Source organism: Pisolithus orientalis (assembly GCF_024613125.1).
Source record: "Pisolithus orientalis strain OTSU chromosome Unknown F5J12scaffold_4, whole genome shotgun sequence".
Lineage (NCBI taxonomy): Eukaryota > Fungi > Basidiomycota > Agaricomycetes > Boletales > Pisolithaceae > Pisolithus > Pisolithus orientalis.
Genome location: NW_026260785.1, coordinates 1,634,830 through 1,659,756, shown reverse-complemented (window position 1 = coordinate 1,659,756; position 24,927 = coordinate 1,634,830). Strand labels below are relative to the sequence as shown.

General features: G+C 50.4%; 10 protein-coding genes and 3 non-coding genes across 13 annotated transcripts; 8 read left to right on the top strand and 5 right to left on the bottom strand.

The window, feature by feature from the left end:
* Positions 1-1,021: 1,021 nt before the first annotated feature.
* F5J12DRAFT_925488 (glycoside hydrolase family 18 protein) lies at positions 1,022-3,578 on the top strand (the record flags this gene model as incomplete). The annotated part of the gene is made up of 17 exons (XM_051749366.1): positions 1,022-1,039; positions 1,090-1,097; positions 1,180-1,261; positions 1,323-1,406; positions 1,489-1,724; positions 1,796-1,885; positions 1,954-1,970; positions 2,039-2,119; positions 2,180-2,220; positions 2,296-2,315; positions 2,374-2,561; positions 2,631-2,839; positions 2,906-2,934; positions 2,999-3,048; positions 3,133-3,273; positions 3,326-3,436; positions 3,543-3,578. The coding sequence occupies 15 exons, from the start codon at positions 1,022-1,024 to the stop codon at positions 3,195-3,197; spliced, it is 1,218 nt and encodes a 405-aa protein (XP_051603875.1). The 3' UTR covers positions 3,198-3,273; positions 3,326-3,436; positions 3,543-3,578.
* Positions 3,579-3,636: 58 nt separating this feature from the next.
* Positions 3,637-4,911, bottom strand: F5J12DRAFT_889345 (uncharacterized protein; the record flags this gene model as incomplete). Its single annotated transcript, XM_051747318.1, has 6 exons — positions 3,637-3,817; positions 3,867-3,928; positions 3,990-4,160; positions 4,203-4,382; positions 4,440-4,570; positions 4,617-4,911. 6 exons carry the CDS (start codon positions 4,909-4,911, stop codon positions 3,637-3,639), a joined length of 1,020 nt encoding a protein of 339 aa, XP_051603874.1.
* Positions 4,912-5,070: 159 nt separating this feature from the next.
* Positions 5,071-6,362, top strand: F5J12DRAFT_807994 (uncharacterized protein). Its single transcript, XM_051744699.1, has 5 exons — positions 5,071-5,474; positions 5,550-5,711; positions 5,761-5,882; positions 5,943-6,079; positions 6,137-6,362. The coding sequence occupies exons 1-4, from the start codon at positions 5,472-5,474 to the stop codon at positions 5,947-5,949; spliced, it is 294 nt and encodes a 97-aa protein (XP_051603873.1). The 5' UTR covers positions 5,071-5,471; the 3' UTR covers positions 5,950-6,079; positions 6,137-6,362.
* Positions 6,363-8,685: 2,323 nt separating this feature from the next.
* Positions 8,686-10,500, bottom strand: F5J12DRAFT_397119 (uncharacterized protein). Its single transcript, XM_051739227.1, has 4 exons — positions 10,065-10,500; positions 9,873-10,010; positions 9,252-9,824; positions 8,686-9,165 (listed from the first exon to the last, which is right to left on the bottom strand). The coding sequence occupies exons 1-4, from the start codon at positions 10,168-10,170 to the stop codon at positions 8,972-8,974; spliced, it is 1,011 nt and encodes a 336-aa protein (XP_051603872.1). The 5' UTR covers positions 10,171-10,500; the 3' UTR covers positions 8,686-8,971.
* Positions 10,228-11,400, top strand: F5J12DRAFT_807960 (SGNH hydrolase-type esterase domain-containing protein). The gene is made up of 4 exons (XM_051744698.1): positions 10,228-10,357; positions 10,412-10,960; positions 11,014-11,096; positions 11,159-11,400. Exons 2-4 carry the CDS (start codon positions 10,532-10,534, stop codon positions 11,184-11,186), a joined length of 540 nt encoding a protein of 179 aa, XP_051603871.1. The 5' UTR covers positions 10,228-10,357; positions 10,412-10,531; the 3' UTR covers positions 11,187-11,400.
* Positions 11,401-12,731: 1,331 nt separating this feature from the next.
* On the top strand, positions 12,732-15,082 carry F5J12DRAFT_903735 (uncharacterized protein; the record flags this gene model as incomplete). The annotated part of the gene is made up of 8 exons (XM_051748443.1): positions 12,732-12,894; positions 12,991-13,122; positions 13,175-13,323; positions 13,386-13,430; positions 13,460-13,549; positions 13,587-14,183; positions 14,241-14,485; positions 14,542-15,082. The coding sequence occupies 8 exons, from the start codon at positions 12,732-12,734 to the stop codon at positions 15,080-15,082; spliced, it is 1,962 nt and encodes a 653-aa protein (XP_051603870.1).
* Positions 15,083-15,979: 897 nt separating this feature from the next.
* Positions 15,980-16,063, bottom strand: F5J12DRAFT_t43. Its single transcript has one exon. It is a non-coding gene; the product is annotated as a tRNA-Glu (tRNA).
* A 110-nt stretch (positions 16,064-16,173) lies between these two features.
* F5J12DRAFT_t46 lies at positions 16,174-16,257 on the top strand. Its single transcript has one exon. It is a non-coding gene; the product is annotated as a tRNA-Glu (tRNA).
* Positions 16,258-16,428: 171 nt separating this feature from the next.
* F5J12DRAFT_780361 (uncharacterized protein) lies at positions 16,429-17,064 on the top strand (the record flags this gene model as incomplete). Its single annotated transcript, XM_051742458.1, has 3 exons — positions 16,429-16,690; positions 16,874-16,893; positions 16,975-17,064. The coding sequence occupies 3 exons, from the start codon at positions 16,429-16,431 to the stop codon at positions 17,062-17,064; spliced, it is 372 nt and encodes a 123-aa protein (XP_051603869.1).
* F5J12DRAFT_t42 lies at positions 16,920-17,004 on the bottom strand. The gene has a single exon. It is a non-coding gene; the product is annotated as a tRNA-Arg (tRNA).
* A 1,199-nt stretch (positions 17,065-18,263) lies between the features above and the next one.
* F5J12DRAFT_807948 (Mpp10 protein) lies at positions 18,264-20,746 on the top strand. Its single transcript, XM_051744697.1, has 10 exons — positions 18,264-18,450; positions 18,509-18,590; positions 18,613-18,748; positions 18,801-19,038; positions 19,094-19,228; positions 19,278-19,500; positions 19,535-19,680; positions 19,733-19,824; positions 19,904-20,242; positions 20,297-20,746. The coding sequence occupies exons 1-10, from the start codon at positions 18,306-18,308 to the stop codon at positions 20,660-20,662; spliced, it is 1,902 nt and encodes a 633-aa protein (XP_051603868.1). The 5' UTR covers positions 18,264-18,305; the 3' UTR covers positions 20,663-20,746.
* Positions 20,747-20,801: 55 nt separating this feature from the next.
* On the top strand, positions 20,802-21,597 carry F5J12DRAFT_396887 (uncharacterized protein). The gene is made up of 3 exons (XM_051739226.1): positions 20,802-20,982; positions 21,052-21,244; positions 21,313-21,597. Exons 1-3 carry the CDS (start codon positions 20,908-20,910, stop codon positions 21,477-21,479), a joined length of 435 nt encoding a protein of 144 aa, XP_051603867.1. The 5' UTR covers positions 20,802-20,907; the 3' UTR covers positions 21,480-21,597.
* On the bottom strand, positions 21,541-24,299 carry F5J12DRAFT_961299 (uncharacterized protein; the record flags this gene model as incomplete). Its single annotated transcript, XM_051749939.1, has 6 exons — positions 21,541-21,950; positions 22,009-22,334; positions 22,391-23,207; positions 23,264-23,480; positions 23,530-23,915; positions 24,026-24,299. The coding sequence occupies 6 exons, from the start codon at positions 24,297-24,299 to the stop codon at positions 21,715-21,717; spliced, it is 2,256 nt and encodes a 751-aa protein (XP_051603866.1). The 3' UTR covers positions 21,541-21,714.
* Between the last annotated feature and the right edge of the window lie 628 nt (positions 24,300-24,927).

The window sequence follows — 24,927 nt, the reverse complement described above, 5'->3', positions numbered from 1 at the left end:
AGTTTTTCGGATGAACGACCAACGAACTTCTAAGTTGCTCGATCGAGCACATGTCCAGCTATACTATTACCTATGTTGGCCAAGTCTCGTGCAGGTTCACAGCGGTCGGTACGACATACCTATGTGCATCCTGGATTCCATTCTGTTGACGTGGCGACTCGTTCCGATGACAGAAACAAATATATGCGGCAACTCGGTGTATTATCCCGATACGGCCAAAAGAACCCCCGAGAAGTGAAGCTTCTTCGCGGCACTTATTTCTGCTGTGGTGATCCGCTGGCATAAGAAAAACATTTGTGTTTAGGTACTACACGAGAGGTACCTGTGCCCTGTTCATGACGTCCGCTTATCGTGGGGGATCTGTAAGGTAGCACGCATGCGGTCGGCCCTTCTGTCCACCCCCACACGGACCAATTCTGATTGTCCGGTATAGCTTTTTGATTTCTGGGCCCAAGTCGACGGTTCCAGTTGTCAGCCTTCCCTCGTGGAGATATCCAAAGATCGCAGCATAACGTCTCATGACATCCACTTCCGGTCACGATGCAGTATGGGAATCCCAATGATGTTCCTCGAGTGACTGTGGACGCTGCCCCCAGCCTCATTCACATAATCACCTGTAAGATCGTGGTTACAGTTCTCAATTTTTCTCCTATTTCCTGCTTGGTGCATTGGTGATGACGGCGCTTTTGGTCGACTAAAGATGACGATGACCTGGCATCAGGCCCCACTGAAATGACTCTCGCTTACTCTTTCCCATTTTTCACTTTGATTTTTAGCGTGTCACTGATATGCTTTTGAGGCCAGCTCATATTCTGCACTTTAACGAACTCCCCATCAAAAGCTTCCCGTACCTGCGCTGATGTATAAAAGCTGGAATTGTACTCGGCTTAGGCGAGTGAGATCCCCTGTCTACCACTGGTCTCTTTGCTATTGTTACCTCTTCAAAATGATGATCTCTTGGCTGTCTGCCCACAATTCACTTTCATTTCCGCTTTTCTCTCAAGATTCACCAACTTTTAGCATGCTACGCAACACTAATGTATGTCCTGAATTCAGATACCTGCTCTGTCCTGATGTGAAGTCCTCCAGCTTGTCGTGTATGTTTCCTTGAACTGTAACCAGCATCTGGTGAACCGATCCCCATCCCTACCTCTCATCTTTTGTTTGTGGTGTATATAGATACTGGGGCCAGGATTCGTATGGCGTGGATAATCCATCTGATACCGCCAACTGGCAACAACCGATGTCATATTATTGCAATGTGCGTGTTTCTTGGATATTTTCCATACGGATCTCGGGATGTAACCGCAGCCATTTGGCAGGATGACACCATCGATACATTTCCCATTGCTTCTTTGAACGCGTTCTTCGCTACAGGAGGTCTTCCTTCCATCAACCTAGGGAACGTGTGTCTTTCTTCCCTCTGAGCATTTTGCAATTGTCTAACCCCAACTTCATGCTTCTGTATTCATTGTCCCCTCCTTGCAGTCGTGTTCTAATTCCTCATTTCCCGGTACATCGATGCTCAATTGTACCATTTTAGCCCCCGATATAGAAGCTTGTCAAGCTGCAGGAAAGATCGTCACGATTTCCCTAGGCGGAGAGGCTGGTTCGGTTGGGTTTTTGAATGATACCCAGGCGCAAGTGTTTGCACAGACGATTTGGGATCTCTTTCTTGAGGGAAGTAGTCCTAATCGTCCGTTTGGTTCTGCGGTATTGGATGGGTGAGATTTCCTCCTTCCAAGGTCTGAGGGGTCGATCATAATGGTTCTTATTTGCATTCGCAATTTTCCAGAGTTGATCTCGATATTGAAGGTGGTAGTCAGACCGGCTATGCGGCTTTCGTAACTGCACTCCGCGCACTGATGGCTAAGGGAAGCAAGCAGTACGTCCTCGTCATATTGGGCGCTTTTCTGGACTGCCGTCTCACGAAGCGCTCGAATTTTTGGTCAGGTACTACATCACTGCAGGTTGGTACCACACATCATTCCGCCGACTTGTATAGGAGACTCGGGCAAAGCTGATGTCTCACAAATAGCTCCACAATGTCTCTACCCAGACGTCCACATTGGCACAACACTGAATGCTGTTGGATTCGATGCTGTCTATGTCCAATTCTGTGCGGGTGTCTCCTGCGTTGTGCCCGCGCGTGCATTTTTGACGAGCGTTGCGTTACTAGATAATAACTACTGCGGTCTCAACAACTATAGCAATGTGAATGTGAGTGCGTAGCGAAATGGGTAGCCAGTGTCTGATGCATACATGACGCGGCTGCATGGTATTCCCATTCCTTAGGCATGGAATTTTGGTACATGGTGCTTCCAACACTCCTGACCGATCGAATGGCTGCTAATGGATGAATGACGTGGACAGGGACAATTGGGCCAGAACGGTCTCTCCAAATCCAAACGCCAAAGTCTACATCGGTGCACCTGCATCCCCGTCTGCAGCTGGGTCAGGATACATTAACGCATCGACGTTTGCGACGATCATTCAGCAGACGCAGAGCCAATACTCGTCATTTGGAGGTGTGATGTTGTGGGATGCATCGCAAGCCTATGGTACATGTTTCTTCTTGAAGGTGATGGTAGTGAATGATTCGAGTTGACGTGGATTTTTGTTTGGGTTAGCAAATTCGAGGTATGATCGGGCTGTGAAGAATGCGTTGACGGTTGGTGGGATTGTGGTTGCAACGTCAGCTAGTACTTCTACTGCTGCGACAACTACCGCCGGTACGACGACTGCGACAACTACCGCGGCCACTACAGCGGCGAATGCCACAGCAACTGCAACTGGTACTAGTTGCTCCGGTATATGCACATGGTCGAGTGCGATAGCAGTACGTGTTCGCTCACCGATCTTTTCACCGCATCACGCTGACCCTATTCCTCTCATATCAATTCAGTACGTTGACGGAGACCAAGTGATTTACAAGTGAGTAGTGATTTCTGCCGACGAATCGGTTATATGTACAGATCGTACCTAATTGATCACCTAGCGGTCAACTTTGGACAGCAAAATGGTGGACGTACGATGATGTACCTGGAGGTGAGTCCAACGGCCACGTTTCATGGACACGTTACTAACCGTGATGCATTACTGCGCCGTACGCTTTTTCTTGTTATCTCATAGATTCAGCGGGTGTATGGACCGAAACCGCATCTTGTTACGATCAACGACTACCACGGCCTCCATAGCCGAAGACCACGGATCGGATCGTTGTAACGGAGATGATCGTGTTGACAATTGCGTTATAGCTGGATACACAAGGAGGTATGACGATCTGCCGTGGATGTGTGCGTTGACGATGGAACCGTCAACTTAGGCCCAGAAACCAAAAGGCTATACCAGATGCGTGCTACTTTACAAACCCCCCACGATCAGCGAACAGGGCACAAGTATCTCTTGTGCATGCCAGCGGATCACCGCACCAGAAGTAAGTACCGCGAAGAAGCGCACTTCTCGGGTGTTTTGTTTTTGGCTGTAATGGGATAATACATTTTGCATTTGTTCCTATGATGCATTTTGGCGTGGTAAACAAGGTGCCTGCCGGCGGCGACGGCCCTGTTCTAGTTTAGCAGCCAGACCAGATATACATCCTACAAACATCGCGATGACCGAATAGCAAAAAATACATCAGACTGGAATAGCATGCATCGAAGACAGAATTGCTTCATCCAAAAGCTCTGCCGACCCTCCACCCTCCGACAAGGCACGAACATCTGCCATGCATCTAAATATTTTCTCAATGTATCTACCTGCACCGGAGACATGGGCAATTTTGGCACAGGCCGCGTGAATAGAGAGGTAAGTTGGGCTTGGAAGAGGAAGGTTCTTCAGGATCTGGGGTTGAGAACGTCACATACTTCGGGTACCGGGAAATAAGCCAGTCACGAATTTCTTCGAGTTTATACGTATTGGGTTCCTCCTATAATGTGAGGTCCTTGTTCAGATGCCGGAAACAAAAGGAGAGAAAATACGGTACAAACCGTTGCAGTGAACCAAATCCATAACCGATCAAAATGGATACGAAGCGATTTTTCCATTGTCACTATGTTTTCCAGTCGATGTATATTGGGACCATTGAGCTCCTCCCGTAATGCCGAGTAACCAAAGCGGTCAAGGACCCCCCAAACGGAAGCAGCATACGTCGCCCAGAACTATGATCAACAACGAAGAACTCGGTTGAATAAGAAACCAACTTCGGTCGAGTCTGGTGTGATATTTGCATTGGTAAACTCTAGAAAGATGTGAACACACTGAGTGAACCCTCCCTCCGCTCCTTCGCACGTAATCTTCATTTCCATCTCTTCGCTGCACATGACGGCGTCCCAATCATACACCTTCGTAACAGGACACTGAAAGCTGTCTCTAACAAGAGCCTATTCGGGACATATATAAGACGCAACATGTCTAGATTTAAAGGTGATGATACAAACATGTTTTTTAGCCGTTCGACGATCTTGAGGGGCCTCCTGTAGTATACACTCTATCAGCTGGGCGACATTATCAGATGGGTGCGGTGACAGGGGAGACGACGATGGCGGTGATTTCCCTTCGTTAGATTTGACTGAAGTCGTTGGGTATGCCACGAGTAAAAGCCACTGAGGACGTACACGATCGAATGAAGAAATCATAATAGAACTCCCCTAACTGGAGTAGTTCGCGCGGCCGACCGTTGGTTGTTACGATCTCCCTGACAAATGGTTTGATGTCGCGAGCGGGAAAATAATGAAAGAGGTAGCCCAGGATTCTACAGTGAATCAAGTCCTTCTCCAAGTCTTTTCCCAGGTCAATCTCGCGTTGAATGCTCCATTCAAGGTTTCGGCACAAGTTATAGCCGCTGGCGATCTCGTGATAGCGAGGATGGTCTCGTATCCTGAGTGGTAGCGCATCCTCCGGTGGAAACATGATGCACCGAATCTGGGTCCAAGGTCCATTAGTTATATAGGCAGAAGGTCAGCGCCACCTCAGGCGGCACTTCCTGATTATTATGTAAACAAAGTAACAAGATAATTCCATATATGGTAAAGACTAATACATGGATCCTCAGCTTATCCAATGCTGATCCTTTGATTCTCGCCAACCGTCCTAGGGATGCGCCGTGGTACCCTCTGGTGGTTAGCTCTTGCGAGGCCTCGCAAGCCTCGCCGGACTCTTCCGGGGGCTAGACTTTCTGCGTTTGCTGAAGTTGAACAATTCTTACATGTAGCACCCAATCATCATGCTTCCACCCCTACGACTACCCCCGGAGGACGCGCTACCACTCAGGATACGGGAGCATCCCCGCTATCACGAGATCTCCAGCGGCTATAACTCGTGCCGAAACCTTGAATGGAGCATTCAACGCGAGATTGACCTGGGAAAAGATTTGGAGAAGGACTTGATTCACCGTAGAATCCTGGGCTACCTCTTTCATCATTTTCCCGCTCGCGACATCAAACCCTTTGTCAGAGAGATCGTAACAACAAATGGTCAGCAAGACAAACTGCTCCAGTTAGGGGAATTCTATTATAAATTCATGATTTAACACTGTGCGCCCTCAACAGCTGTTGCTCGTGACGTACTTAACGAGCCCAGTTAAGTCTAACAAAGGCCGCACTCCGGCGCGGTCGCATCACCCATCGCGACCCTCATTTGACAGGCTCGCAGATGAGATAGAGCCCAAACTGAAAGAACCCCCTCAAAATCATCAAACGGCTAAAACACGTGTTCGTATCATCAATCCTTCGAGTTTTATCTTACATACGTTTCAAATAGGCCCTCGAAGGGGACAACTTTCAGTGTACTATCACAAAGCAGTCTGATTTCGGCGCCATCTTGAACGATACAGAGTTGGAAACGATGGTTATGCGAGAAGGAGACGAGGGAGTGTTCACTCAGTGCGCTCACATCTTTCCGAAGTCCACCAACGCAAACGTATGCTGCGTCTTTTTGGACAGCCCTTGACCGCTTTGGTTACTCAACGCTACGAGAGGAGCTCGACGGTTCCAACATACATCGACTAGAAAATATAGTGACGATGGAAGTATCGCTTCATTCCCGTTTTGATCGATTGTGGATTTGGTTTAGTGAAACGGTTTGTACCATACTTTCTCTTTCGACTTCGGGATTGAGTAAGGACTTCGCATCGTAGGAAGAACCCAACACGTATAAACTCGAAGGAGCTCGGGACGTGTTCACTTCCCAACTCCCGAAGTATGTAACCTTCTCCACCCCGGATCCGGAGAACCTTCCTCTTCCTGGCCCAACTTACCTTGCCATCCATGCCGCTTGCACCAAAATTGCCTATCTCTCCGGTGCGAATAATCCAAAAAATACAAATATTTAGACACATAGAAGACACCCATGTCTTACCGGAGGTCAGTCGACAGAGCTTGTACACTGTAACAGTACTGCGAGCCCACCCAGTTCTTCGGGTGACAATCCAGATGTAAGACATCCGACATCACGTCGATCGACTCATTAGGAGGTTCCTGGATGCACCCTGGTCCAGGTCTGGAAATTGTTTTGTCCCTCGAGTTTTTGCCGGGTTGTCTGTTTTTGGAAACAACCCTGTTATGGGGGGCTGACCTTTGGGTGGCAAAGGTCGATCTCTGTGTTGTGCTTGAATATTCAATATGCGGGGTACTCAGGTGCAAATGCACATGGATGGTGGTGCGCGCTGATTGGTGGTTGACATCGCTGACGAGGCCGGTTCTCGTGTGGTTTCCTAGGCTCACATAGCACGACTCTTTGTCAACACGTATACACTAGAAGATAGGGCCATCGGGGATGACAGGCACGTTGTTCACGGATGCGACGTAGATCCCCATAATTTACACGCAAGATTTCGATGTCGCCCACTCAAGGCTTTATATTCTCTTCAAGATACACAACAAACTTGTCCGCAACGCTCTGCTACCTCCAATCTACCCCATCCTTTTCTGTCGTACCAAGCGTAATCGCTTCCTTACGCGACGTTACAAACCGTCCCTTCAATCTCTGCAGTTCCGACAGCGTCACATTATGCAAGGGAAGGGTCATGCGGAGTTTCAGCATAGAGGAGTGACGGTGATCATGCTGCCAAGCGAGCCAGAGTTGGCCTGTTCGGGGACGAGGGCAGAGACGATCGAAACGGTGGCGTGTTCGAGCATACGCAAGGCATCAGTTGGGGCTTTTGCCACCTGTAACAGAGAAATATTAGAATGGAGGACTGTGCACAATATGAGGACACCGACAGCTTGCATTCCCGTGTTGGGAGGTTTCAATATTCCTGCAGTTATCGCTCTCCGAAGCCTGGCCAGTCCTTCCTCAGGTCTGGACTCGTCTGCAGATCCAGTGCAGCATACTCACCACTGTAGTCTACCTAGTGCATGACCCCGTTTGCCTCTGTCTCTCAATTTGTCTGTAGTTGTAGCGTCCGGAGGGCACTTGGTATTTCCTACTAGTATTTTCCAGAGAAACTTATGGGCCTCGAAGTCCTTTCGTTTCGTTCATGCATTCTTTCTCTCCATCGGTACCCGTAGGTGCTCTACGTAAGACTAAGTTTCTGTGCACGCTCACTCCCGCATGGGAAGTATGCCCGCACTCGTCTCACCCACCCAGATTTCCCTTTCCTCAGTACCAACCGCACCATCAACCTCACCCCGCTCTCAGATCGCACGGAGCCTGCAGGCACCGCCTCCCACCATTTCCGGTGCACATCCTACCCTGTACCGAACGCTAGACGCCTCATAGATCCTGACCCTGACCCCCACGCTAATGACGACGTCACATCTGTTGCCGAAATGACGACCCTGCCTTCAACGACGGAGGCACCACGTTCGAATTCGATGCGGACGATCAAGATTTGGTCCCCCATCGAATTCGCTGTCCTCTCGGTTCGTATCACCTGCTTTAGTTAGCTGAACATACTATTGTGTCTTACTGTTCTAAGCAGGCGGCTTCCTCATCAGGGATGGCTTCCGGTGTGTCGTCACGGGGGTCTTTGATGCGCACGCCGTCGACACCGATGAAGCATTGCAAGCGATCTTTAGGCAGGCTAGAAGAACTCTACGGGGAGTCTACCAGCGCGAATATCTCATCAGACTCAGACCTGGACCGCTTTGGTTACTCGTTACAAGAGCTTAGTTTGTCCCAACAACCACTAGTACTGACTAAAAATTGTTATCACAATAGAGCTGGGAGTTCGTGGTGTGCGCGCAATCGGCCTCTGAAGTCATATCGAGGAAATGATTACCCATCGGATTCGTTTGCATCACCCGAGCATAAGCTTTCGTTGTCACCAGAACAGAATAGCGTATTCACTGAGTCTATTCCTTATCCCCTATGCCACAGATCGCCCGCGGCTGCCACCCCAGTATAAAACTATCCAGTAACTTTGCGATGTAACGACCCTTGCAGGAAACCACCTAGTATGATGCATGAGTCATCATGCTTCCACCCAGGATACGAGAGCGTCCCTGTTATTACGAGATTACCAGCAGCTATAACTTATGCCGTGACCTTAAATGAGGATTCGACATGCGACCAACTCTGGGAAAGATACGAGAAGGACTTGATGCACTGTAGAATACTTGGTTACCTCTTCCACTACTTTCTGACCCGCGATATAAAGCTATTTGTCAGGGAGATCGTAACAACAAACGGACAGCCCAACAAACTACTGGAGTTAGGGGAGTTTTATTGTGACTTCTTCATTCGATCGTGTACGTCCCCAGTGGCTTCTACTCGTGGCATACTTAACGACTCAGTCAAGTCTAACGAAGGGCAGTCACCGGAAACAAGGCTAGAATATTGTCAACACCGACCTTTCCTGACAGCATTTTATTTCGCATGCATCTCCTGTGGATTCTATCCTTGCCTATCTCCCCATGACTGCTTCGTGTACCCATGGCTCTTTTCCTCACGTCAACATTACTATCTCCTTATCAGCAATATGTAATGATAATGAGATAGGCGGGACCGTGCCGCGAACTTTGCACGGTAATCATCCGAATCTTGCCCATTCAATCGAATAAAATGTGACAATATCGTTCTCTTCGTTCCATTCGCACAGAAGGTGAGATTTCTTGGTGCCGGTACCAAGTCGACCGTGGGCCACAATTTCCATTGGCCGTAGGGGCGTTCTGGGCGAGGCAATAACAGAAGCCACGAAATGCGAGTGATAGCGCAGAGGATCACCTGAACGGGAGGACATGAATATCTCGTGTCCTCCGGCGAATCGCTGGGAACTGTCCAGCGAGTAAGACCATGTGAAGCGAACGCACCGGGATATATCAAATAGTCTCCACCAAATTTAGTCCCGATTCCCAAGTAATATCCCTTCCCTCGCAAGTCACGGAACACAGCGCATCGTGCACGCTCTTCGGGGGTACTTGGGTAGTCCCATATACCAGCTTCTCGTGCAGATGCGAGTGTGGTGAAGGAATGTGATGACTGCTGATACCAGTCAAGTTGGGACGAAGGCGCGGCGACATGCACCGTAAAGGTTGCGCCCACTGTGCCAGCTTTGGATGTGCCAGATGAATCTTGACCGCGTCGCGTGTCAGAGGTGGTGTTATCGCTATCGTGAGCCAACGCGTTTTCTGGTGGTTCCGTAGAGGAGAAGGACCTGTCATTCGGGAATGAAGCAACGTATGCTTTTTTCCGTCCCCTTTCGTTTCGTTTTCGTATAGCTTGTTCCGTCATCGTCGAGTATTGGTGTTCCTTGGCCTCCTGTTCTTCCTCCGCTAAGGCGAGTTGGCGTTCGATGGCCTTTAATCTGGAATTGTCCCACTTGGCAAGGCGCGAGGGGCCTGGATCGTGATGAGCGTTTTTATCGTCAACGAGACATGCGAGGCCTAAAAAATTAGTAGTTAAAATACATCCACGAAACCACCAACGCTTACCCTTCTCGACGAGGAAGACCGCTTCCTCTGGCATAAGCAACAGAGGCACTCCCAAAAAGACGTTCTGCTGGGACAGATGCGGGAGCGTTCCAGTCAGCATGCCACATATGCCATGGCGAGAACGCAGTTTGGCGACATCTGGAGAGAATATTCAGATTTGTGAGTACCAAGGCTGTTTTGTCTAGTACTTGCCGTCTACGTCCCATACATAAGCTTTTTTATTCGACACTCGTAGCGGGATTGGTCCCTCCGTCCATGCTACTAATAGTTGAGGACCGAGGTCTACGGATAATCCCATTTTTGGACGCTCGGGCGTTAGCTATTACATCAATCTACTAGGTAGGTCCATTCCTCCTTGCACTCTCCCGAACGTACCACTCCGTAGCCGGGCATGGCCGCGAACACACACGATGTTATCATGCTCTTTGGCGATTCGATCACCCAAGGGGGCTGGGTACCAGGCGGGTTTGGTCAGCGACTGGCTGGTAAGGCTCGATCTTCATATCAACTTACCTCCTGACGACGGACACTGTCTAGAGAACTACGCCCGCAAGATGGACGTGATAAACCGTGGGCTTAGCGGCTACCAGACAAAGTGGGCTATACCCATGTTCGAACAAGTGGGTAATGCATATCCCATCCGTCTAATTACAGGAGTGATGCGTAGTGCGCAGATCTTCGCGATGCAGCACCAGCAACTCCATGTTCCTAAAGTACAGCTACTCACCATTTGGTTTGGCGCGAACGATGCCGCACCCTTCCCCAATCGTCAGCACGTGCCGAGGGATCAGTACAGGGAGAATCTTGAGCATCTCGTCAACATGGTCAGGTCCCCTACTTCACCATACTATTCACCCAGTACCCGCATCATTCTCATCACTCCGCCTCCGGTAAACTCTCATCAAAGACAGGATCGTAACTTTGACGCAACCAAATCCTACGCTGAGGCGGTGAATGAACTAGGAACTGCACTTGCCATACCTGTTGCGGACGTATGGGCTGCAATGTGGGATGCCAGTGGAAGAGACGAGAGGGCGCTTGAAAAGTTCCTTCACGATGGGTTGCACCTAAACGAGGCAGGATACGAGGTATAGATATGATCGCTTTCATGTGGAAGCGGTCCGTGGCTCAGGAGATGCAGGTGGTCTATAATCTGATCATGAAGATCATCGAGGAGAAATACCCCGAAATTCACTACGACAGGTTGGAAACGGTTTTCCCACCGTACGTTTCTGTTTTTACTGTTTTATCTGCCTGTCTTTATTGTTTTACTCCGGACTTGTCAGGTATTGGGCAAACGTCGAAGTCGAATAGGGCCATGCCCCACTGGTCCAACGGAACACCATTTTTTGAAAGGAAGGACATAGATTTACGAGAACATGAGTAACATGGTGATGTTACCACGATAAGGGTGTTTGGTCAAATGGAAGACATACAAAGGATGGGAACACCCAAGCGTCCGATCATGTAACCGCAGAGCATCTCTACACATCTGATTCTCGCAATACAAGTTGCTTGGTAACGGTGGATTGCGCAGTCAGCCTAAGCGTTCGTATGATGAGAAATGAGAACTGATCCAATTGAGACAGAGCTCGTTGATTAGACAGCAAATCGAATCATCGCCAATGCATCAATTATTAGGCGCGCTCAAAGTTGAGCAGCGTTCGCAATGTGGGTCCGTGCGACTCCAGGATTGAGTTTCGGTGTCGTAACTCGAGTGATAATACACATTCAGATTTGCAGTTTTGACTTTCGCGACGGACGACGTGATCACACCTGGTAACCCTTGTGCATTTCTGCCAGTCCACCATGTGATGGTGGGCAGCGGTGACGAAGAGGAGCTGGAAAATAGGCCTACCCTACCCGGCACAGTTCTTCGAATGTTAATTATGGCTTGTTGTTAAGCTGCAAATGGTCTTGCGACCGCACGTTCTACCCGCAGACTACTAAGACACAGTTGCACAGATGAGCCTGTAGTTAATCACCCGACCGGGCTCACGTGACGCGTTGGCGCTGGTCAGACATAGGGGCGCACGTGACGAATATCAACTGGAACCAAAGGGGGTCCAAACAAGTGCTCTTTCAACCAGAACGACAGGGTACTGCCTCGAAAACGCGTCTCTCGTATATATTTCTTGGTTTTTTTGATATCTTAACCCGTTATTTGACTTGGCTTCGTCTATTCTGGTGAGTTGTCAAGGGAGCCGACCTAAAGAAGCTCGTTGCTCACCTCGTTTTGGCAAGGCGCCGTAATTGTGGGACCCACAATTGTCCACAACACAGTTCACTTGCCTTTCTCGTTCAAATATTCGTGAGACTATTGTCTTGAACCATATTGCTGCTGGTGGACTTGGAAAAGTTGTCCCTGCTTACTCTTCGCTCTCAGGCGCAGCCTCCTCTGTCATACATTCATTAAGTTCGAGGTGAGCCCTCTTCATATGTATGTGCTTAATGGTGGACCGGGGTGGTCGCAGTTTACCCGACAGCCACGAGGTGTCAAACCGTGTTGGGTGAACAATAGCCACCTCTCTCCTTGCACCAAGCTCTCTTTATTCAAACCCCTGGATTTCCTACTGATCATATCATTCATCTAGTTGTCACACTGCCATTTGCGTTTATAGTCATACTGGTCACGACCAAGTTGCTTCCGGTCACGTTTCGGTCAGTATTTCTTCCGCCGTTTGTTCCACTTCATGTTCTTAAACCAGGACGTCTGACTGTTTTTCCTTTTCTTCGGATAACTGTCGCGTCGATTTGTGCAACTACAACCACACTACACCTGCCATCTGCGCTGACTTATTCCCTCAATTATTCTGCTTGTACGACGTATATAACACTCGCGACGCAACGCGTTCAACAATGTCCGACGCCTTCATGAAACGATTCACAGAATATCATTCCAACAAGAGATTCCAAAAAATTCGGTATCAAGAGTACGGCCACGCATCGCACGACATGACCTTTTTTTCTACGCTCTCCTCGGCCTCTTCACAATATCTCGGCGCTCCTCTCGCACCCTCGTGTAAACGCAGCCAGCAAATGAAAGTCCCGTGACGACTGTTGATGAATTGGTCTCTTCCGATCTCGAATTGTCGTTCGCCTCTACGATGTCCCTCAGGCTCTCCCTCACGTGATTACGTCGACCTCGGACAAGAGAGTATGCACGGTGAACCGATGGATATTTCGCCCGCACCGCCTAGAGCGGTCCAGAAGGAGAATGAACAGGGTGGTAGGTCGATCACGCGTCCACGTGCGTTCACCAGCGCAGCGCGGATGTTTGGACAAGATATGAGCAACAACAGTCCTGAATGACTCTGCTTCTCTGAACACGAAGTCCGGCACTAATTCAGGGGCAAAGCGCACACAACGTAGTGCTTTACCGTTCGAGTGGCTTGCCTCGACCCAACCCCTAAAGGCCACCAAGACGATGGATGACATTATGTTTACACAGGTAAGTTCAAAATATTTCAATCTCGACCAGTCACCGGAACGTCTATCATGACATCCCTATAGCCCCCTTCAGTATCTGTCTCTCTTGCGTCAGACGACGCGATGGATGTCGGACTCGGCTCCTCCTGCGGAGCTAGTTGCCGTCCCCGCCGATATCGGCAACCCCGACGGTCACACAATTCCACAACTTATTCTACACAAATATGTCACCCTCGCGCGGCGATGAGGTACAAGCCCAAGAAGAGGGTTTCCTTGTCTCCTGAGGCAGTCAGTCATGCGGAAGCTTCGTCTTCCCCTCCATCCTCGCCGTCCGAACATAAATTTGAACGGATCAACAACGAGTCTACGTCTACCAACTTTACTAAACCAAGTTTGCAAGGTCTTGGCGTTCCATCCCTCGCCAACAAAAGACTCCGTAGGCCTATTTTCTCCGCTATTGAATGTCCCACTGAGAGCGGGGGCACACCCGCGTGTCCCGCGATGGGTTCCGATGGATCTCCTAGCCAGAGCCTCTTGGTTGCTCCTCCCCTTAATCGGCGCGCCGTATCCGCGATGCTCCCACCGACTACCTTCGACCATCTCTCTGACGAGTCATCTTTTGATGGACCTGACATGTCTTCGCCCGCCCAAGCCTATGCTAAGCGTCAGCAGGTAAAGACTATTCGCCGGCGAGACGGTGCCGAGGACCTTAGACCCTTAAGCGGCATGTCGCCTGTCGTGCAAAGGATCAATGCCGAAAGCCCCTCAGCGAAATTTATGCGTGCTGGTTTACCTGGTTTTGGTGACAACGAAACTATCGGGAAGATCTTGCCATGCCATCGCGTGCGTGAGGACGGTCTCATGCGCATCGCACCACAAACGGTAAGCTTTGGTATTTTGCATTATGGTTCATACTCAAATATTCTTCTCACCCTAAAGTTGGATTCACTCTTGGATGGCGCGTACAACCACCGAATCGAGCGGTATTTCATTATCGACTGCCGCTTCGACTACGAGTATATTGGAGGACATATTCCCGGTGCCGTCAACATTAACACTACACAAGGTGTTGAGGAATTCCTCCTTGGCGCCAGCAAGCCAAAGCCATGTGTTAGCGGGGATTCATCGAAGAAAACTGTCCTCGTCTTCCACTGTGAGTTTAGTGCAAAGAGGGCCCCAACCTTGTAAGTATAATTTGTTTTCCTTAGTCTCCGCTTGGGCTGGAACTAACGCTTTGCAGTGCCAAGCACCTCCGTTCGCATGACCGTGCAATGAATAACCATTTGTATCCGAAGATTCACTACCCGGAAGTTTACATTCTAGAGGGCGGCTACTGCGAATACTTCAAACACTCTGGCGAACGATGCCAACCACAAGGATATGTGACAATGGACGATCCGAACCACGCGCACTCGCGCAGAGAAGACCTGGATCAGTTCCGTAAAGTTAAGTTCGGCCGCACTAAATCCTATGCGTATGGAGACCTGGGCTCGAAACTCGCGGGAATTGCCCAACAACAGCAGGTGAAACGCAACACAGCCCCTGCCGTTGGCTCCACGCAGTTATTTGCCGCTGCCAATGCTGCTCGCACCCGTCGCAACGGTCTCTCGACTTTGGCCGAGATCGGGAACATTACGCAGACCGACGACGAGGAAACGGATATTGGGGACAGCCCTTGCCCACCTCCTAACAAAGGTGGCTTGATGAAAGCGAAGAAATTAGGACGCGCGCCCATCACTCGGGCTGAAACGTTCGATGCCTCCCGCATGGCCGTATACTGACGGTATCTCACAACATTCTATCTCCTCGCACTGCGTACTTTTCCAGTTGCCGTCCTTTCAAGTACTTGCTGTCGATCAGAAGTTTTCTTTTCAATCTTACTTGTCGTTCAGCCGCTGGAGCGAGCTCTTCACCGTTGTCGCTCGAAGTCGTCAACCATTTGCCCTTTCATCTGCGATCTTTCGCTGTGCGCCTAACAATGAGGTTCAAGATCGCCACGTTTCATCACTCCCTTACACCCGTTTCCAAGATGCCGTTGCGATGCTGAGCATGCTCTCTTTCGATATCTCGCTGGAAACGAAACCCACATGTGTGCCAATGTCTTCCGAGCCATCTTGATCAAATGCCTCCGTCCACGCCCTTCCCCCCAGTTTCTAAAGCCGACAATCAACCGGATCCACTTTTTCGACCTCGCCGGGGTTTTAATGCCTCCGCATCTCCATCTCACTTTTCTCATTATCATCTTTGATCATATGTGCGCAACGGACGGTTCCCTACAACCGCCTTTCGTCGCTTACATGTTCATCTTTTCATCCAAATTTACAATGCATTTGTGACAACCTAACACCTATTTATGTCCTCTTGCGTTAGCTCCTCCCTTCCCGCGTCCTCGTGCGCAGCTCATCTTTCTTCCATGAGTACTTGTTACACCGCACAGGACCTGGACTTTTCGTGACTGCCAATTTTTTTAACAGGTTGCAGTGCCGCCGTTGGGCTGTGACATTTGTGTTTATACCTTTTCGCAATATCATGAGACCTATGTTCTATCTCACCCTGTGAAGTTGAGGCTGAGCGTAAGCGACTCTGATAATTATCATCAAAGTGATTGTATTTCAACAAGCCTAAGTTCGTCCTTGTTGATGCGTCGACCTGCGAATTGGTAGGGGAAAATAAAAAGACTCGGATACGGGGAATCGAACCCCGAGCTGCCGCGTATCCCTCACAGTGAGAGGCGGCAATGTTAGCCGTTACACCATATCCGACATATCTCGGTAGTGGCATATGAAAACTTACAAGTTGTTCCACTTATGCTCGACCGGGTGAACTAACTGCTAGTCGTACTATTAGGATTTTCGGAAACTAACCATGAGTGTCGGATATGGTGTAACGGCTAACATTGCCGCCTCTCACTGTGGGGGATACGCGGCAGCTCGGGGTTCGATTCCCCGTATCCGAGTTACTTTTTTCCGTGTTCTCTCGCGAGACCCCGCAGTGTTTTAGGGCGTGGCTTATGCCACAACATTTGTTTGCATGAAAAAGGTCGATCTGCAATGCACAGTTCGAATGGGTAGTCGACAAGTTTCATCCATCTGGAGTACTTGGAATTTCACACGTCTGGATACTCACGATGGCCGAGTCACTGGGTGCTCAATCGTCACAACTGACATCAGTAGTTGGAGATCCCCCAGTTGAGCACTCGTCGTCGGGTTATACATGGTCCCTGGAGACCCCACATTCCGGATTGGGGGTACTAAGGCCACGCTTAATTTTGAGCGCGCCGGTGGACGAGGACGAAGAAGCGTACGTTGCCGAACGGGGACCCGGTGTCTACGAGGCTGCTTTTTGGGTAGAACCTGGAGGGAAAGAGGGTACATCTGCAACGCCTTATGGTAAGATAGTTTGGCAAGTGAAAACCACGTAGGGGATTGCTGCTTACATTGAGACTAGGCAGCCTCCAACGACTGTCAACTGTCCTATTAGCGGTAGTGTAGTTTCCAGAAGCGTATTGGACAGTTCTGGGTTGGTGTAAATCAATTCATCATCTACCACTTGTCTATCACTGCAGTATGTAGATCCATTCATCGCACAACCGGTAAGCAAAGGCGCTTCGAAAAAAAGTGACCGAGATAGGGCTCGAACCTACAATCTCCTGATGAACTGCTTTCAGTCGTAGTCAGACGCGATGCCATTTCGCCACACGGCCAGTTGGCAACTTAGTTCGCAGAGGCTCTATGAGGTGCCGGACTGGCGACAACAGCATTAATGCTTTCGCAGAGACCCCGCAGTATTTTAGGGCGTGACTTAGCACGAAAAATTGGCAGGTGGCGATGCCGTGGGAACTTCCTTAAAAGGAAATGCCGCCCTCAGGCGGGTGAGCGGGGAAGGGGGTCGAGCGTTTGGGTGGGCCCTGCCGGGCATCACACTGTCGTGGCTTGGGTTGGATGGCTTGGGAGGGTGCTGAGGAACTCTGTTCACGTCCTACACATATTTATCTATGCTCTTAGCTAACGAAAAGTGGGAAATTTTCGCCGGGAACGGGTTGTAAAGTGCAAAATCCATTGTAAAGTGTGCTAACGTACTTATGCCACAACATTTGTTTGCATGAAAAAGGTCGATCTGCGTTGCGGTTGCAATGCACAGTTCGAAGTGGGTAGTCGACAAGCTTCTACTAGTCACTAATCCTTACGCCATTTCCTTTTACAAGAGACCAGTGACTGACAATATCGGACGTCAGGCACCACAGCTGGGAAGTACCAGGGCACTATCACGACGACACAGTGATCGTATGGTGTGCTGTGCTCGGCGGACTGGCGTCCTGTTGCGGAAGTGTCAGACCTCCAAAGACCACGTGGGCACCCGTCAGCTTCACTCCGACCAATAAAATGTCAGTGTACACTTGCGCAATCGACAGGGGTTGACCCGACCCATATGTTGGCCAGCCGAAGGATATGAGACAGAGTGGATTCTGAGGAGTTCGTACCGACGAAAAGCGGACTCTTCGTCGGTGTATCGACCTGCCTATCCACATCTATCCGTGGAGTTCCATAGCTTACCTTAGCTAACCTTTCTCGGGAGTAAACGCACCTGTAAGAGCTCGGCGCTGACGAAGGCGTCTGCAATCGCGCCCCGATGGCGGAAGTTTCTGGTTTCCATTCGTCAGATCGCAGGATGTAAGTTATCTCGAGATCGGCGCCACCTGGGAACACGTGGTTACGATATCCACAAGTGATACAAAGAGCCTGGCCCCTGAAGCGGATACCTGGTTTCAGTGAACCGTCTGAACTGGATGGCGACAGGCTATGACAAGGCTGTCACCTGCGTAGAACACTTACCTGAGTCATGAAGAGCCGACCTTTAGTACTTTCAGTACTACTGCATTTTGGCGTAACGGTTAAGCATATGGCAGTCTGATTCAGACACAGCGGAACGGCCCGCAGCCATGGCATCACGTGATCGCCGACATTTTTGTACAGCAACCCGGAGTCGGTCAGTCGGTAATATGCCATGGCGGGCGAACAAATTGCACCATTGCCTCCTCCCCTCCAGGATTTGTCTGTTTTCATCGACACGCAGCCAGAAAGTCTGGCCCATGAAAACAGCGAGCTTCAAGGCCTTGCACTCCGAGCCACGAAATATGTATTCGATTGGGGTAAGCACAATCTAGATATCTGTGCAGCGCCAGGCTCTGATACAAAGGTGCGGTACAGCGGTGCAAACGGAACCTGCATCTTGGCCACACATAGCACGCCTCCTCAATACCCTAACGGATGTCGAAACCACCCCAGACGCGTTCCGCTGCCAAGCGGAAAAGCAGTCATGCCCTACCTGATGAGCCTCAGAAGAAAAAGAACAGAGTATCACAACTGGAAACACCAATACCGTCGCTATTCGTTGACAGGATGTCAATAGAACAAATTTGGGAACAGTTGGATCTGAGAGGGGCTAGGGTGTGCGAACACTTGCAGATATTAGAAGGAGATGGGGAGGATGGAGATGGAGGATGAAAACGAAGATGGAAAGAGTGAGTTCGACGAAGAAGAAAGCGACGAAGAAGAAGAGGATTCTCTGGAAGAGTCGGGGGACGACGGTGAAGAGGACGACAGTTCACTACCAGGCGAGGAGGACGTCGCCGAACTTCAGGAGGAGTCTTCAGAAGAGGAGGAGGAGGATGAAGACCGGCCGTCTTCAATGTTTGACGTCATCCGCAAAAAGCCTACCGCGTCGAAGGCAGGAACACGTTCCGAGCTCGACGATGGCTTCTTCAATCTCCACGAGTTCAACGCAGGAAACAGACCAAGCGGAGGCAAAATCTGTTTCAAAAGGGCGATTACATCGTGATTCAGATTCAGACGACTCAGGCACCGAGTCGGATGTCGACTTATTCGAGGCGGTGGATGATGCTGTGGACGAGGAGGACCTGGAAGAAGGTATGTATTGTGTGGAATCCGTGCCCGGTTGCCCTGACAAGTGGGTTAGACTACTTCTATAAGGACTTCTTCGATGTTCCGAGATCATCGAACTTGCGTCGAACAACAAGCACATCCAAACCGTCAAAGGTCCGGTTCCACGATCAAGTCAAGGTTAAGAAAATCAAAGCACGGGGTAAGGGGCTTCCCGTGTCAGCTATGATGTACGAGGAAGACGACGAAGATGACGAAGATTTTGTGCCGGAGGATGATGACAGCAACGACGAAGAAATGTATGTAGAAGTGTCAGATGACGAGGAAGGAGAGGACTGAGGAAGGAGATGAGGATGAGGACGAGGAAGAAGGGGAAGAAGATGAGGAAGAAGAGGATGTGCAAACAGAGGATGGTACTAGGTTGGCTATTGAGAGAATGAAGGACGACCTCTTCGCGGAGGACGAGGAACAGCAAAAAGGCGGGTAATGTGATTTGCAAGATCTACCAACGACGCTCATACTCCTACGCAGACTCGGACATGACCACCCACGAGCGTCGAATGGCTGCACTTCGGGAACAAATCGAGCAACTCGAGGCCGAGAACGTCGCCAAAAAGGACTGGGTACTCATGGGAGAGGCATCTTCTAAGAGCCGCCCACGCGACTCACTGCTCCAAGAAGATCTGGAATTTGATCGAATAGCCTAAATCTGTGCCCATCGTCACTGAGGAGGTGGTGGCGGGGCTCGAGGAACGCATCAAGGCACGCATCAAAGAGGGCCTATTCGATGATGTTGTTCGCCGACGGCCTTTGGACGACAAAGCATTCTTGCCGTCTCGCTTGTTTGAGCTGCAAGATACCAAGTCCCAACAGTCGCTCGCACAGATTTATGAAAATGACTATATGGCGGCTCAAGCAGGTACCGCTGCCAATGACAGGGACGCGAAGCTGAGCAAGGAACACGAGGAAATCACCAAGTTGTGGGACGGCATATGTAACAAACTCGATGCTTTGTGCAATGCGCACTACGTCCCCAAGCAGGTGCGCGGTGGCGTTGAACATTTTTTCGGTTGGTGGCTAACCTTTCACAACTAGCCAAAGGCAACAATATCTACTGTAACTGACGTCGCCGCTGCGACTTTGGAGTCTGCCCTACCGACCAACAAGTCCGTATCGAGCACGCTCGCTCCCGAGGAGATATTTGCGCCTGCTTCATCGGATCCTCGCGTACAGAGTGAGCTCACGCCGGCCGAGAAGCGTGCCTTGCGAACGAAACAACGCAAGGCGAGGAAGAAGGAACGTGACTTGCTTGAAAAGAGCGTCGACAAGTTTGCCAAAAAGAAGGGTGTAAAACAGCAGAAAGATGCAGCGCTGAAAAGTTTGGTTAAGTCTGGGAAGGGTGTCACCGTGGTTGGGAAGGAAGGCAAAAAGGTGAAGACGGCTGGCAAACGCAAGTCATAGCAAAGGGGGGCTATGATACTCTACGAGTTAGCTAGCTTATTTGGATGTGTCTTGGACCGCAGTTTGACGCCATTTTGATCGACTCATCATCTGACTTTGGAGAAGTGAGACCTGTCAACCCTATGCTCCCGTGGCCACTCGATGACGTCGAGCCCCGCGCCGGCCTGCGTCATGGTTACAAAAGTTTATAAACCTGGGCGCTGTCGCCTTCGGACCAAGAAAACATCCCACGAGAGAAACAGACAATGGCACTGAACGAACGCGATAATGGTGCGAGCAAGGCGGCAAGTATATACCCTGGTTCGACCTCAAACCCTAAGGTATGAGAGTCCCTTCCATCGAACTTCCTTGTCGCCATCAAGGACCTTGTTTTAACGAACCCGTCCAAGGTTCCTGAACCTACTTTTGGGGAGAAGGGGACTGGTACAGGCGCACATTTAAAGGGTCACAGAGATGATATAAAGCACGCCCAGAGAGATGCGATGCATACCCGCAGAGCATCAGCGGGGGTCGTCGAGGGTTACCCGGGTATCATCGAATCGTCCCACATCGAACCTCTGGATGAGGAATACAAGGAAGGTGGTAAGCCGATCCTTTGTGTAATATCACACCATGTTAAATCACGGATGGCGTCCCTTATGATCCAGAAGCAGGACGTGGGAGAACGATGGGTCGGTCGATCCCTACGCAGGGGCAAGGCCTAAAAGAACGTCTCGCAACTGCCGCTGAAGGCGCGGCCAACATTGTTTACGGCGTCGCCACTGGCGATCACCAAGCAACGAAGGCAGGAAAGGAATCCCTTGGTTTCAACCAGTAAAGCGATTTTTCATACACCGATTTCCTCTTGCTTGTAGGATAGGAAAAGTAGTGGATCTGGGGGATACGATTGTAACATCTTGTGTGATATACCAATATTTGTCTAGCGCTAGGTCTTTTTTTCGGCTCTTGCACATGCATTGTTATATGGAACAGTCGCAACGCTGAGGGGAGAAACCTGCATCACATTGAAAATACGACGAAAATAAGAAGTCAAACCAATAGATAGTAGAAAATCACCGAAGCGGAGCGTCCAGATTATGCTGGCTATATGCGGTCTCAGGATAATACCTCGCCCTCACCAGACGTCCTCCAAAGTACCTCCCTTCCATCTCTCGCACTGTCTTCCACGCCCCAGAGGGTCCAGCGAACACGACAAACACGCGCACCGCCTCTTCAGGATTTTCCGGAGGTGGGAATGCAGGATGGAGTATCACGCGCTCGACAGTGCCATTCTTAGAGCACTCTGCGCCTGTGAAAGAATTTAACTTTAGGATTTAAACATCGTACAGGCCGCAAAGAAACCTAACCAATGTCATTCCTAAGTTCACCGTCGTCCAGGTCCTCTGGATCCACCATATTCGTGAGGACGACCACCCGACTAGGTTCTCCGAACCTGGCCTTGTCCTCCTTGGCTCTGGCGTCTTCATTGTCGTTGATAATTCTTCCCATTTTCGACCCAATAGATGTGCCGCCTTTCCCACTCTGAGCTTGACCTTTCTTGTTTTTACCTTGAGCGGCGATCTGTTCTACGGTAAGGGCGTTGACGATGCCAGACCCATCAGCACCAAGCCCTTGCCCTTCTTTGTGACCCCACTTTGCCATCAGGCGAGCAGCAAAACCATGTGGGCCAGGTCTATGATGTAATTTTAGGTCAAAGTCGCTTACGTTGTGACTTTGAGCCTGGCTTACCCTTTCGCCCCGCCATGTTCAGTGGTAGCACTGGAAGCAGCAGCCGGCTCGGGCGTCCCGTTGGCGCTGCCATCCGCACTGGTGCTCAGACTCGCAGGTGGCGCAAGGGCACTTAACTTAGCAGCAATGCTAGCAGCTTGCTTGATCTTGTCCTCGAAACCGCTTGGCCTTTGTGGTTGTTGGCTGGATGCGGGTGGCGGTGGGACACTTGAGGGTGGTGTAAATGGGTTGTAGGCCATGCGAGGAGGGGAAGGTGGTGGAGGCGATTGGACTGGAGGAGACGGCGCGGCCTGAACAGAGGATTGAAAAGAGGGTTGGAACGGGGGTGCAGTCGGCTGCAAGCCACGGGACATGGTAAGACGCCGTTGGTAGGCCTCGTCGCCTGTTTCAGCTCGAAAAGGTGATGCAGTGGGACCATCGGTCGCCCCAGGAACGTCGGCGTCCGCGTCCATTTTCGAAGTCATCCCAAGACCAGGGATCGCATCTTCGTCGTGCTCCTCCTCCATGTTCACCGTGTTTGATGCTGTAGCTGCCAGTTCTGGACTGCGTCGCACAGCTTTACCCCGAGTTGACAACACCAGACGGCGAAGGTATGCTTCCTCGCCTGACAAATTTCGATCCGCGGGTGCCGGAGGAGGCGAAGGCGCGCTAGTAGCTGAGGTGCCCTGCGACATCGCGAGACGGCGCATATACGCATCATCACCAGACATGTTACGGTCCACAGGCGCTGAAAGCGGTTCGTGGACGCTGGGACCACGCAGACGGTCGTCGTCCGCACGAGACCAGTGGTCAAAGGTGTCGTTGTCGTCGAATCTCCCTAAAGTAGATTATATGTCAATATTCGCCGACATGCAAAATCAGGCCATAACAAACCGGATTTCCTGGGTCGATCATCTTCGCTGCCGCTGTCTGTATAATCACTACCTCTGTCCCGGGCATCGCGGGCGCGCTTTCGTTCGGCAGCTCGCTCTGTCGCTCTGTCGACCCGCTCCCGTTGTTTCCATATCTTATACTCGTTATAGTCGTTCGGCCTGAGTGGATCGTACTGTTCATAAGGATCCCACATCGCGATCGGCTGGGCATTCTTGTTCTGATAACGCGTTAACTTGGTCGAATAACAGGAAAACGCATCGACGGACCTTTTTCCCTTTCTTACCGCCCCCTCCTCTCCGTTGCCTCTGTTGTGTTCTGAATCCGTTGATATCCTCGTCAAGTACCATCGATGGTGGTTTTACTTTTTTGCCCCATCCTTCCTTCTTGCGCCACCCTGCCGCGCTGGCTGCGTCTTCTTTGTCCTCTGCTTGATCAGTGTTGGGGGTGATGAGTTCTGGAGGGGCGTATATGACAGCGGTCGCAGAAACTGTGGACGACGAAGAGCTGTTGATAGGTGGGGGAGGTACGCCAGGTATCGTTGCAGGGGTGGCGGCTACCGTGGTGGCGCCGACGGGCAGACGTTGAACGGGTGCGGGTGGTTTGGGCTTCTGTGCTGTCCTTCTTGGTGCAAAAGCGAGTGCAGCAGACCATCCTGTGAATACGACGGGCGTTGGGAGAGTGCAGATGGAGGGAGGTACGAATGATGGATACAACGGTCAATATTGGGCGAGTCACGAGCAAGTTACGGGGATGGAGAGATACCGGCTGTAGCTTTTGACCCAGACCCCAACTTTGACGCTGGTTCCCCCGCTACTCCTCCTCCTCCCGATCCCTCGGAGCCAGCTTTTCCTCGTTCTGTTTTGCATGTGCTGGGTTGTACATTTCCCGTCTGTTCGGTTGTGTTGACTGCGGGTGTTAGAGTGTGTTCTGGTGACTTTGAAGGTTGGGCAGGTGTTGGGACGGACGAAGAAAAGTTGAGCGTTACGCCTGACGAAAACTGGATGCCGCCATACAAACCACCCGCTCTGCTCGACATCGTGGTGGTCAGGAGCGGGAATGGGATTAGATAAGCTGAGGCAAACCCTTCAGCGTTATGTAATCAGCATTCCCACCACTTAGGTGGTAAGCTTTGATAGACTGATAGTTCTGGTTTTTGACTATACCAATAATAACAGGAAGGACTTATCTGGAAGCCCATGGGCATGATATCAGAGGCGCAACGCCTCGCTTAAGTTTGGTTTCAGAACGCTTCTAGTGGAAACGTTTAATTTCGACAACAAAACTGGCGGTTCACCCAACCAATGCTAACGGCTTGAAGCTCGTACCCCGGAGCAATTGCGCCCGCGAATCCTCCCTCGACGACTGCATTGTAGGCTTATATGCTTTCCAGAAGTCACCAGCATTGATATTATCTTCGCGGTCACAAGTAGATAGCGTTGCCCGCACTTTCGGCTCATGAATACCGCTTTCAGCCTAAGGTAAGTTGGCCGCCAGTGATCATAATGATAATCATACTAAGCCTTTCTTCAGTATTCTTCATATCACATGGTTGTCCTTTGTAAATATTTGTATGTGGAGATTCTGCATTTACCAAAGCGAAGAAGATATCCTGTGCTCGAGTCCCGGAAAGTGGGGCCGTTTCACAAACCGCAAAATGCCGCTAT

What these genes read in the sequence shown, in the direction of transcription:
- F5J12DRAFT_807994 (XM_051744699.1), top strand. An exon ending in ATCAAACGGCTAAAACACGT is followed by an intron (nt 5,712 to 5,760) that starts GTTCGTATCATC and finishes CGTTTCAAATAG; the next exon opens with GCCCTCGAAGGGGACAACTT.
- F5J12DRAFT_397119 (XM_051739227.1), bottom strand. Translation starts at nt 10,170, where the DNA reads ATGGGATTATCCGTAGACCTCGGTCCTCAACTATTAGTAGCATGGACG. An exon ending in TTATGTATGGGACGTAGACG is followed by an intron (nt 10,011 to 10,064) that starts GCAAGTACTAGA and finishes TATTCTCTCCAG; the next exon opens with ATGTCGCCAAACTGCGTTCT. An exon ending in GGTCTTCCTCGTCGAGAAGG is followed by an intron (nt 9,825 to 9,872) that starts GTAAGCGTTGGT and finishes CTAATTTTTTAG; the next exon opens with GCCTCGCATGTCTCGTTGAC.
- F5J12DRAFT_807960 (XM_051744698.1), top strand. Translation starts at nt 10,532, where the DNA reads ATGCGTAGTGCGCAGATCTTCGCGATGCAGCACCAGCAACTCCATGTT. An exon ending in TAAACGAGGCAGGATACGAG is followed by an intron (nt 10,961 to 11,013) that starts GTATAGATATGA and finishes CAGGAGATGCAG; the next exon opens with GTGGTCTATAATCTGATCAT. An exon ending in TTGGAAACGGTTTTCCCACC is followed by an intron (nt 11,097 to 11,158) that starts GTACGTTTCTGT and finishes CGGACTTGTCAG; the next exon opens with GTATTGGGCAAACGTCGAAG.
- F5J12DRAFT_807948 (XM_051744697.1), top strand. Translation starts at nt 18,306, where the DNA reads ATGGCGGGCGAACAAATTGCACCATTGCCTCCTCCCCTCCAGGATTTG. An exon ending in CGCGTCGAAGGCAGGAACAC is followed by an intron (nt 19,039 to 19,093) that starts GTTCCGAGCTCG and finishes CGCAGGAAACAG; the next exon opens with ACCAAGCGGAGGCAAAATCT. An exon ending in GACAGCAACGACGAAGAAAT is followed by an intron (nt 19,501 to 19,534) that starts GTATGTAGAAGT and finishes GAGGAAGGAGAG; the next exon opens with GACTGAGGAAGGAGATGAGG.
- F5J12DRAFT_396887 (XM_051739226.1), top strand. Translation starts at nt 20,908, where the DNA reads ATGGCACTGAACGAACGCGATAATGGTGCGAGCAAGGCGGCAAGTATA. An exon ending in GTTCGACCTCAAACCCTAAG is followed by an intron (nt 20,983 to 21,051) that starts GTATGAGAGTCC and finishes AACCCGTCCAAG; the next exon opens with GTTCCTGAACCTACTTTTGG. An exon ending in TGAGGAATACAAGGAAGGTG is followed by an intron (nt 21,245 to 21,312) that starts GTAAGCCGATCC and finishes ATGATCCAGAAG; the next exon opens with CAGGACGTGGGAGAACGATG.